Below are 12,766 nucleotides of genomic sequence, written 5' to 3' on the forward strand. Positions count from 1 at the left end.
GAAAACCACCATCCTACTTCGTGTCTCTATGAGTTAACTACTCTAGGTATCTCATAAAAGTGAAATCATACAGTACTTGGCTCTGTGTGACTGGCTTAACTTACTTAGTATAAAGTCCCCAAGGTTCATTCAATGTTAGAGCATGTGTCGGAATTTCCTTCTTTTTTAATGCAGAGTAATATTCCATTCCATTCCAAAACCTCATTTTGTTTCTCTGTTCATTTATGGATGAACAAATGGATTGCTTCTACCTCTTGGCTATCGTGAATAATGCTGCTATGAACATGGGTATACAAATACCTGTTTGAGTCCCTGGTTTCCAATTCTTTTGACTATTTATTGGGTGCTCTTTGAAGCCAACTTGTTACCTTGAAAACTGGGTAAATAAAGGATATAGTCAAGAGTTAGACTGTCTGTTTGAACACTGGGTAACCAAATATTACATGAGAAGCACATCTTATAAAATTATTTCTGATAAAAATTAAAACAGAATGATAGGTTATCATCATTTTGCAACTTCCAGTAAGTTAATGGGTATGAATACTGAGCATCAATGGCTACTAGCATCAATAGCACAAACAAGACACTATGTCCTTCTCTAAAAGATACCACTTTCCAGTCTTGCCAAAGGATAGAACCTGAATTTAATCCAGTCTCTGCATGCAGCTGCCAATCTGCAGCAGAAAGAGACAACAGAGGAACATGTTCAACTGCACCACTACACAATCACCAAAATCTATACTATGACAAACTCTTACAGGTTCAAGGGTCTCGATACTTCTAAAGATAAACTGTAAACAAAAGACATCTAGCTTTTAAAGAGAGGCAAGATAAGACTGTAGAATTTAGAAAAGCACACTTGGGTGACAAAGATATGCATAAAATGATTATAACAGAAGTGGTTACTTTAGGAAACAAGATTATAAGTTTTTATTTCTTTTTTTTTTTAAAGAGAGGTTTTTGCTATAGGGCATGTGCACTGGCCAGAAAGACAGAGAGGGACAAAGAGACAGAAAGTGGGAAATCATCTCCCGGGGGGATGGCCATGCCACAACACCTTCTCCTCCATTCTTCTCTTGGTATCCTGGGCACACACACACACACACACATGCACCCAGAGTGAGTTTTAATCCGCCGGGTACAGGACTTGAACCACAGTCAACTACATGGGAGTCCAAAGACATAACCATTATGTCATCTGCTGGTCCCCAGGGTTGTAACTTGATTGTGGTAAATGGAGAGGACCAGGAGGCAGCTGGCAAAATTCTATTTCTTAACGTGAGTGGTAGTTACAAGGGTTAATAATTGATCAAAATACATTTAAAAGCAAAAACAAAACATAAAAACAAACAGACAAAGCCAGTGCATTAATGTAACAATGAGAGAGTGAATTCAGGTGAATTCCAGACTGAATTCAACTGAAGTGCTGTCTCCACACAGCTCTGCCAAAGTCTCACTATTGAGCCTAGCTCAAGCCAAAAAGGCAGTTAATACCAGACTGAGTGGTGACTGAGAGCAATAGCAAGTGCTTAGGAAAGCAATTAGACCAAGCAGACAAAAGAGAAACTCAAGGAAGTTTTTAAAAAATTAAAACGCACACACACAGTAAGGTGAAATTTTAAAAAATGTTTATGCTATCACATATACACCATCTGCTCAAAGCAACCCTATCTCATTTCCATCTGGCAAATCTGCCATATTTAATCCTATCTCAGCACTAGACATTTTCCATGTGATCACTTTCTCAATCCCAATTCTACCATGAACTTAAGCTAAAAAAGGCAACAGTATGCTTACAAAATATATTCATATCTTCAAAAGTAAGCTTACAAAAAAAAAAAAAAAAAAGATGGCAAAAAGCAATAGGGTCCTGAAAAAGAAAAGGCTGCAGGGCCAGCAGGTGGCATGATGGTTAAGGCTCTGAACTCTTACATGGCTGAACACAATTCGAGACCCAGACCTGACAGCTTGCTTCCTCTATCTATTTCTATCTCTAGTGAGTACATGTGCCCCCATAGGGTGCATGTACCCACCAGAGAGAAAGAGAAATCACCTCCTAGGAGGAATGGGAACTCTACAATCCCTTCTCCATTCTCCTCTCAGGATCTGAGAAAACAGGCACACGTGCCCAGTTGTTTTTTAGGCAGCCAGGTCTAGGACTCAAATCAGCAGAGTTGGTTATGTGGGATCCTACACCTTAGCCACCACCGCCACCTGCTGCCCTATCATTCTTTACAAACAATGGGGTAGTAGAAACTGTACCCCCAGCCTTGCATTCTTTCTTGCCTTTACTTCTTTAAAGCTGAATGAGCAACTAAAAGCAGCATGAAGTCATAGGGACTGCAGTGTCTACTAAGGTAGCTATTGAGACCCTTCCCTGAAATGCAGCCAGTATGAATTAAGACGTGCCCTTAGTATAAATATAAAAGATAGACACATTAGGGGCCAGTCCTTGGCCTGGTGGTTAAAGGGGCTAGAACCCACATGACTAACCATGCAGTTCAAGTCCCAGACATGGTAGTTTGAAAAACATGACTGGAATCACCATCTTTCACTAATTCACCAAAATAATGAACACAAAGGTAAAGAGGAGAGGTACCCAATATATGTTCTTTAGGCATTAGAAAACATGCAGTGATCCCTTTGGCAACATACATAAGAATCTATAAGAAAAGTGATATTGTAGGCATTAAGGGAATGGGTCTTGTTCAAAAAGGAATGCCCCACAAATGTTACCATGGCAAAACTGGAGTCTACCATGTTACCCAGCATGCTGTTGGCATTGTTTTAAAGAAATAAGTTAAGGGTAAGATTCCAGCCGACAGAATTAATGTGCGTATTGAGCATATTAAACATTCAAAGAACAGAGATAACATCCTAAAACGTGAAAGGAAAATGACCAGCAAAAGAAGTAAGCCAAAGAGAAAGATACCTGGGTTCAACTGAAGCACCAGCCTGCTCCACCCAGAGAAGAACACTTTGTGAGAACCAGTGGAAAGGAGCCTGAGCTTCTGGAACCTATTCCGTATGAATTCATGGCATGATGGGTGTTAAAAATAAAGCAAATTCTGGTCTAAAAATATGTTTATCATAATTGAGTAGAATTGTGGTATTCCCCCCAAAAAAACAAAATTTTAATTGGGCTCTCATTCATTTTGTAGTATCTTTATTCAAATTTAGTATCTTTCTAGCTGAAAGATGTTAGGTGGCTTACTATACAACAAATAAAACTCAGTTAGTTGATTTATTAAAAAGAAAAAGAAAAGTATGCCAGGTACGTATGTGGGCTCAAAATCCCAAGAGGGAGAAATAGAGAAAGAATTGCAGCATGACCATATCCCGTGGGGGTGGGGAGGGGGACCTACCTCTCTCTCTGCCTCTACCAACCTCACACACCCTTTTGTAAATTTAAAAAAAAAAAAAAAACCTGAATTTCAAAGACTTGGTATATAAAAAAATAATGTAAAATATCTTTTGTGCTCACTTCTGCAGCGCATTTACTAAAACTGCAATGATACAGAGAAAATTAGCATGGTCCTTGTGCCACCAGCATGACATGCAAATCTGTGAAGAGTTCCATATTAAAATATACACCACTGATAATTTGCTATCAATTGTGTTAAAATAATAATATTTTAGATATATTGGCCTAGACAAATATTAATTTCACCTGTTTCTTTTTACCTTTTTTTCAAGAGACATTTTTGCCATAGGGTATGTGTGCTCACTGGAGATACAGAGACAGCGAGAAAGGAAGGGAGAAATCATTCCCCAAGGAGGATGGCCACACCACAGCCCTTCTTCATTCTCTTCTTGGGATTTTGGACATACACGTACATGTGTCTGGCCTGAGTTTCAAGCTGCTGGGTCCAGGACTCAAACCATAATATGTGGAAGTCCACCCCTCTTTTTACTTTTTAAATGTGAGTACAAGAAAAACTTTAATTACATATGTGGCTCAAATTATATTTCTAGTGGACAGTACTTCTACATGCTATGATTAATTAGTGTTAAATAGGAAACACAAAATAGCTAATCTCAGCTAATAGCAGAGATTTTTCAGAGGTTTTTCTACAGTTGCTGTACCACACATTACAACTCATTTAATTTCCAGCCCTTGTTCCTTTCCTGTAAAAGAGAGGTTTTTAAAAAATCAGTAGATGCATTAAGTCATGAATATAACATTAAATCACGGGTCAAAATGACAGAGTTCTAGTTTAGCTCCTGACACTGACTAGCAGTTACTGGGAGAAATAATTTTTCCTCTCAGCATCTTAGTTCTTCCTTTCAAAATTGGTCTCCATGAAAACAATAAATACTCACTCTGAGTCTAACGCAGCCTCTGCGAGAGCCTCTCATCATTTTGTCCTTGGACTAAAAAGAAAAACAAAACATCCAGTGAATAAAAGATGACCAGACTGATAAACAATTTTTAGAATTATCTGGGGATAAAAAGACAAGATTTATAGTAATATCTATCCCTTCTGCCCTCCCCTCCCAAAGAAATCACTCTCGATAGGGGAATTAACCAGCTTTCAATGAAAATGGCTTATAGTCCATACAAATTAACCTAATCATAAACTTTAGACATACTTCTAATGAAGCCTACATTCTACTAGCATTTCCATTTCTTTTCCTGAATAGAATCACTTGGAAGGTTAAGAATCACTCTGTGTCATCCTGACAAGAGCCCGACAGAGGACCGCGCCTTAAGGAACACTGCTCTAGCTTTACCTCTTTGCAGCTCCCCAAATGGGTCACATTTTTTCTCTGTGATTTCTCATCCGATATTTCTACAATTTTTTTTAACTTAACTTTATTTATTCATTTATTTAATTTTAATTTGACCAGAGAGGGACAGAGAAAGAGGGGGGGTAGTGAGAAAGTAACCCACCAGGTCTGAGACTCGAACCGCAGTTGGTCATATGGGAGTCCAGTGTCCTTACTCACCTCGCCACCTGCCAGTCTCCATTTTTTTTTAAATATTACAATTATGCTATAAAATATAAATGTACTTAGGGGGGCAGCAGGTAGCATGGTGGTTAAGGTGCTAGACTGCCACATGGCCACACATCACTCGAGTCCTAGACCTGAGGGTTTGAAAATCATGCCAGGCACATGTGCATGCATGCCTAAAGTCCTGACAGGAGAAGGTACTGCAGCATAGCCACCCCCACTGGGCAATGATTTCTCACTTTTCCTCCTTCTGCCTCTTCTGGTGAAAGCATGTGCCCGATGGCAAAAACAAAACCAAAAAAAGATAAATGTATTTTTTAAAGAATTATTTTATTTAACTTTATTTATTATTTTAATTTGACCAGAGAGAGACAGAGCGAGGATAGGAGGTGGAGTGTGAAAGCAAGCCACCAGGTCTGGGACTCGAACCATGGCCAGCCATGTAGAAGTCTAGTGCTCTTAACCACCATGCCACCTGCTGGCCCCAATAAATGTGTTTTTAAAAAGCTTATTTTATTTTATTTTAGTCATCATCATTTTTTTTTTAATTTGACCAGGGAGAGACAGAGAGACAAAGAGAGTGAGAAATCAAGCTGGCAGGTCTGGGATTCAAACCGTGGTTGGCCATGTGGGAGTCCAGCGCCCCAACCAACATACCACCTGCTGGCCCCAGGTAAATGTATTTTTTTCTTTATTATTATTTTTTTTTGAGATATTTTTGCTATACGGTGCAAGCGCTCGCCAGCCAGACAGAGAGAGACGTAGAGACAGAAAGCGAGAAATCACCCCCAAGGGCGGGTGGTCACACTGCAATCCCTTCTCCTCCATTCTCCTCTCGGGATCTTGGGCACACACACACACGCACTCCGCGTGAGTTTTAAGCCACTAGGTCCAGGACGTGAACCACGGTCGACTACGTGGGAGTCCAGCGACATAGCCATTACGTTAACTGTTGGTTCCCAGGTAAATGTATTTTTAAAAATTTTTTCCACAGACCATGTGTGCTCACCAGAGAGGCAGAGACAGAAAGAGAATTCCCTCCCCCCCAATAGGGATTGGTCATGCCACAATTCCTTCTCCATTTCTTCATCCTGTTGGGAATTAGAGCACACATGTACACAGGTTTGGTGTGTTTTTCAAGCAGCTGAGAACGGGATTCAAACTGCTGGATCCAGGCAGCAGACCATTTGGAATCCAATTCCCTTAACCACCAGGCCATGGGTCGGCCCAAGATACAGGTATTTTTTAAAAAATACTTCAATTAATCTACATAGCTTACAAGATGATAATATCCAATTTTTTAAAGAATCATTTATTTGTTATTATTATTATTTTTAATTTAACCAAAGTGACAGAGAAAGAGAGAAAGATTAAGTGAGAAAGCAAGCCGCTAGGTCCAGGACTCGAACTGTGGTTGGCTACATGGGAGTCCAGCACCCCAACCACTGCACCACCTGCCAGCCCAAATATCCAAATTTCTTAATTTGCTCTCTACAGAGACCACACTTGGTGTGGCTCCAGCCTATGTCAAAAGTCCCTATCATTCCAGGGCCCGAGTCACACTGATCTTTCAGTTCCCTGAACCAGCTAACCAGCTTCTTGCCTAAGCAGTTTTTCATGGTCTGTCTCCACTGCCTGACATGCCTTTACTCATCTGTTCTCACTCTTTTAACTGGTTAAATCCTACTCACCCTATTTCCTAAGAATTAAGTTTTACATGAACCCTTAGACTAGATTACTCACCACTCCTACCACATGCATAATACTGTTATAAAATCCTTTTCTTCATAATGCTGTGGGAAAAATGAACTTTCCTGGATTTACCATTGTTCCTGCAAAAAACCCCTAGAGTCCTAGCAACATTTCCACATACCAAAAGGATTAGATCTTTTTTCTTCTGATCTGAAAGGATAATAAAAGCTGTTATTTCCCAGAAAAGTCCAAAATGTTACAGCCTGGAGTAGGCTCCCAGGCTAAGCCTCCAAGATGTCAGGAGGGAATCAGCTGTCTCCCGACTTAACTGCATGTCAAAAGAGGTGAGATTCCAGATTTGGTCTCTAGTTTAGAAAAGCAGAGACCGATAAGGATACCTGGCTCCTGGAAAGATTTTATATGGAGGAGGGAGACAGGTTTGGGACATACAATAGTTAGAGTATAAGTGCCAAGATGGAGACACAGTAAGCTTTACCCAAGATGCAGTCACAGTGGCTAAGTTTTAACAAAGAGCCAACAGTTATAGCTAAGAGGAACAGTTTCAATTTACTAACTACATTCTAATAAAAAGCGCAGGTCCGTATGGTCTGCTGACCCCAAAGAGCGGAGTAATAAATCACCTAGACTACCATGTAACTATCTTTGGAAGGCCACCTCCTTTATCAAAGAGTCAGCCCTCTATGCAGACTGCAAGATATAAACTCACCTGAAGCCAGTCACAGGCATCCCTTTTTCCAGACTCCTCTTTGCTTTGGGAGCTTTCCTCTCCCTTAATAAGCTTTGCTTTCTGCTTGTCTGTGTGTCTTCGTCTGTAATTCTTTCAGCATGAGACAAGAACCTGGGCATCTCACAGTCCTGTATCAGGTACTGGTGTTTGGCCTGACTGGCGGGACTAGCTCAGCATAAACATATACAGGCCACATGTTTTAATCACACGTTTTCAGACTGGCTGCCCTCCACACCTGACCACCCCAACATCTCACATCAATACCAATGGGTTGGAAGCAAGAGTTAGGCTTATCATCATTATTACCTAAATGATTCTTTCAGGAGGGGACGAGAACTGTTGCCTCTTTCCCATTAATAAACAGAGAAAAATCATTTTTCTTCATCCCTCACTGACACTGTCTGGCCACACATGGAGGAAAACTGACTTGAATCTGAAGGGTATAGTCCTATGAGTAAGGACTAGGGCAAAGGCAGGCCAACACACATTATCAAGAACTCTCCTCTGATCCAGAATACCTTGTGTGTGTATTAATGATACAATTGTTAAAGATAAACATTAAAAATCAAGTACTTATAAATAATTAACGATTCTAAAATTGCTTATTTAATATTTCATCCCTGCTAGCCTATAAATTCTAGGAGAATAATGACAGTAGAGACTCAAAATATATTAGTTGAATGAATAAATGAATGGGAAAGATACATGTAAGATAACCATTTAAATTTTCAATAAATATAGTCTTTAATCAGGTCAGCCAGTGGCTTAGTGGTTAAGGTGGCTGGATCCTGCATGGCTGACTATAGGCCAGACCCTACAGCTTGAAAAACATGCCAGGTATGTGTACTTGCATGACCAAAATCCCAAAAGGAGAATTGGAGGAGGGATTGCAGTGTGGGACCATCTCCCATAGAGGGTGCTTCCTCAATTTCCTTCCTTCTCCACCCTCCAGCCACCCCAGCACACATTCTCTAGCAAATTTAAGAAAAAAAAAAATACATAGCCTATAATCTTATATACTATGCCTTAACAGTCAGTAATCTAAAGCTTTATTATTATTTTGATTACATTACTCAGAAAACTAAAATAGAGCAACTAAATTAGCTACCAGGGGCAAATTAAATTTCAAAGATTTTATAATATTGGGACGAGCAGGTGGCATGGTGGTTAAGGTGCTGGACACTCCCACATGGCTGACCACGGTTTGAGTCCTGGACCTGATGGCTTTCTTTCTGTCTCTCTCTGGATCAAATTAAAATAAATGAATAAAGTTAAATAAATAATTCTTTAAAAAATATATTTTACACTATTAGTGAGTCTTTTGTTTCAAAGAAAAAAAAAAAACCTCTGTCCTTTATGCTATCGTCATACCTGCTTGACATTTATCTTTTGAAAAAGTCAGTAATTTTCCCCCAGAAATCTTTAAGGCATGCCAATTCCAGTCTAACCAATACTACATGCGGATCTTTAGGCAGCAAACACCTTAGGATAACTGGATTCTCAGTATAATGCCAATGTGAAAATCCACTCATTGTGTAGTTCTAAATACTGATAGATACTTCCCTTGGCATTGACAAACCTAATTAACTCTGGGAGACCTGGAAGATATTAATATGATAAATGTTTACTGAATAAATGGTTCCTGTTCTCCCACATATACCTTACCATTTCACAACATATTTCATTCAAAATATGCCCATGCAGCCTCAATTCAGGCTATTCAACACTCCAAAATAAAACAGAAAAAATTCTTTTCACCTTTCTAAAACTTTCGGTCTTCTTTAATCAAATTTTTACAATTGCACTTTAAAATGCTACCATAAAACAATTAGAAATTAATAATAATCCCTAATAATGGTTTCTGAGCAGTAAATCAAATAAAATTTAGCACCAAAGTAACTATTTAATTGTATCTCAATTACAACTACTTAAGTCTACCTCAACAGGACCACGAACTTTTAAAAGATCAATTCAATATGTTCCTAACATATACTAAGTATGCAAAAATATCATTATTAAATTACTGAATTAATTCATAAAATCTATTCAATAGCTTGGAACCAGTACATAGTGCCATTAATGAAAACCTAGTTATTTGGAAACATAAACGTAAATTTACTCTGCGTCACAATGCAAACGTGTCTGGAAAACTTCTGTGCAAACATATTTAAAACTCATTAGGAAGGATTAGTTCACCATTTAAACTAAATTTTGCAATCCCTTAATAAATTAAAAAATGCATCCCCAAACCTGTTACATAAAGATATTTATATTTTTATTTAAATGTGAATTTTTCTTTGCTTAAAATAAATTAGTATTTAAGATCAAGCAAGAGTCATTTTTAAAGAATTATTTAACTTTATTTATTATTATTATTATTATTTTTCAGTTCAATGAGAGAGAAAGAAGGAAAGTGAGGAAGCAAGCCACTGGACTTGGTCCAGGACTCAAACCACGGTCGGCCATGTGAGAGTCCAGAGCCTTTAACCACCACGCCACCTGCCAGCCCCAAGATCAAGCAAGAGTCTTAACTGACTTGCTCCAAATCTCTCACAGCTGAAAGTGAAGTTGTTTGTTTTTATTTTTTTTTCTTCAGATGTTTGCCATAGGACACATATGCTCTCTGGAGACAGAGGGAAACTGAAAAATCACCCTGGGAGGGGAGGGGGCTCCCACAATCCCTTCTTCTCAGCATGCACAAACAGCATGATTTTCAAGCTGTTGGGTCTGAGACTCAAGCTGCAGTTGGCCATGTGGGAGTCCAGCGCCTTAAGCACAACGCCACTTGCTGGCCCCCTGAGAGTGAGCTTTCTTAATGTATTAATATGTAGCACTTCCTCTTACCTTTCTTAAGGCACCTATCACTTCTACCTTGCATGAGAATAATGTATGTGCATGCCTCATCATTTCTCCTTGAAGCCAGATCTCTGATTCATCCTTATGCCCCACCCCCTTCCAATTGTCACTGCTGCTACACCTTTGCAAAGAATTAACATTTAATAAGTTGATGATAAAAGGCATGGAGACAAATGTCAGAATGGTCTTCCTTCTTTTCATATCATTACAAACACTGCTTCAGCATGAGACCCATGCTAGTTCATTCCTAAGAGTATTAAGATGTTGCACTCTTAACCGGAGTTGCTCCTTGGACCATCTGCTGCTATACAGGAGGACAACCTGCCAGGCAAACCGACTTATAAATATAGAAGTCACAAGATGCTGGCTCCAAGGTATAGGACAGACAGGAAAGGGACGGTAGGGAACTTTGTAAGATGAGTGCAATGCTCTGTATTTTGGCTGGGATTTTGGTAGCAAGGCTGAAAACAAGTGTCAAGATGCATCTAACAATTTAAAATTTGTGTCTTTTACTAGATGTAAGTACACCTCAATTGAAATAAATAAATAAATAATAAATACTGAGTCATTAGAAAAGTCATGATGCATTTTTGCATAGGAAAAACAGAAAAATACGTTATAACTTTTCCGATGACTCAAGAGTACTTGTCAAAATGCCACACAGATATATTACTTACAACAATCACAAAATTGGAAGTGACAGCAACAACACCCACTGCTATAGTCTTCTCCTCAAGAAGGGACAGTCTCCGTACACCATCCTTATAGCATTTAATACACTAGAGAGCTTCCACTAGTTACTGCCTTGTGGACACTCACCAGTTCAAAATATCATACCACTGGAAAGGTATACCAACAAAAACCTTGAGAAGTCAGAGAGCCACAATAACAGAGATTTCCCCATCACTCACCCCTCACGTTATCATGGCTAACTCTCTCATCCCTGTTCCCTCCAGTCCAGCCATAAATGGCCTTATTTTGAGCAGATTTAGTATTTATTTACACTACAGATGGAGCCTTAGGAAAGTATACTGAATCCGTAAGCAAGGTGACAGTGATATTGGGAGTCTCTCCAGAATCCTGGGCTACCTTCCCTTAAAGAAAACATACATTGAAAACTGAGATATATACAAGATCATCTTTAAGCAATTCAACAGCCTGGGGCCATTATACTAAGGGTCATAAAATATTAACAGATTAGAGAAAGAAGGCTTGAACTAGAACCAGAAGGCCAGGAAAGAACTCCTATTGATCCAAAGATTAGTCCTGCTCAGTTCTAGTAATTGGTAGTCTCTAAAATGGAGAGACTGCTTCTTGCGCTATCAATGTCTGATGCCCTTAAATCCAGGGTCTATACCATATAACTCCTTTGGTCTATTCCTGCTTATAAATTTGGCATCCCACATAGCTGCTTTCAGAGAATAAATATACTAACGCACTGGTCAGATACCCTAAATGTACTATCTTAACAGCTATATTTAATAAACTGACATACTGCTTTATATAATAGTGACCAAAAGATATATTTAGTGAATTTACCTGCTGGCCTTAGGGGTTCTTTTATTATACCCATTTCATAAAGAATCAGACTCAGAAGATTTAGGTAACTTGCCCATGGGCTCACAGATGGCAAGGGGAAAAATCAGGATTTCATACCTAGGTATGACTCCTAAGGCCCATTCATACCAGTTACTACAAAATTGGTTAATTTAAGCAGTCCTAAACATTTTTCTGAGCCACAATAGCTGACTATACAACTAGTGATCTTTCTGAATTCAGCAGAGTATAAATCACCCTGTCAGGGCCGGTAGGTGGCGTGGTGGTTAAGGGTGCTGGATTCCCACATGGCTGACCATGGTACGGTTTGAGTCCCTGACCTGGCAGCTGGCAGCTTACTTTTTCTTTCTCTTTCTCTCTCTCTCTCTCTCTCTCTCTCTCTGTGTGTGTGTGTGTGTGTGTATGTGTCCTTCTCTAGTCAAATTAAAATAAATAAATTGAAGTTAAATAAGATAATTCTTTACAAATAAACCCATTCTGTAAAGTCTCTCGGCCTCTCAGCAATGCCTCAGAGGGTAGTCCCCTCTGCCTTCTCCCCCCTGCCTTCTAAATTATCTCTGGCATGTAAACCTCCAGGCCACCAGATCATAGAGATCCACTTCCCTTTCTCCCAAGACTTTTGAACCAGATATGTTCTAAGTACACAATTTTAGAAAGATAATACACATATATAAACTGTGTCATATCATACCTATATTGAGGTCTGGGGTCACCAAGCATATTAATTTCACAATGAAGCATACCAATACTTATGCAATACAGCATACAAATATTTATACTAAGTAAAATAAAAATTATAAATAGCCACACATCAGCTCAACACAGACTTTGCTCCAAATGAAAGCAGTAAATCATAAATATAGGAAAACTCTTTTGGAATTCAGAGCTTTGGAGACTTCACAATTACAGGTAAAAGGATGTAGACCTGTATTTTCTTTCTTTCTTTTTTTTTTGGGG

The 12,766-nt window shown here is 39.1% G+C and overlaps 1 protein-coding gene and 1 non-coding gene across 2 annotated transcripts in view; one reads left to right on the forward strand and one right to left on the reverse strand.

The window, feature by feature from the left end:
- LOC102479681 (oxysterol-binding protein-related protein 9) overlaps positions 1-12,766 on the reverse strand; it is an 85,546-nt gene that overhangs the window by 58,402 nt on the left and 14,378 nt on the right. The window contains exon 2 of the mRNA XM_014587359.2: positions 4,324-4,374. Coding sequence (XP_014442845.1) covers positions 4,324-4,374 — 51 coding nt within the window. The remainder of the gene's footprint in view (positions 1-4,323; positions 4,375-12,766) is intronic.
- Positions 3,477-3,586, forward strand: LOC114007606 (U6 spliceosomal RNA). The gene has a single exon (XR_003549203.1). It is a non-coding gene; the product is annotated as a U6 spliceosomal RNA (small nuclear RNA).

The sequence above is a fragment of the Tupaia chinensis genome, unplaced genomic scaffold, assembly GCF_000334495.1.
Source record: "Tupaia chinensis unplaced genomic scaffold, TupChi_1.0 Scaffold000207_1, whole genome shotgun sequence".
In the NCBI taxonomy this organism is placed as follows: Eukaryota; Metazoa; Chordata; class Mammalia; order Scandentia; family Tupaiidae; genus Tupaia; species Tupaia belangeri.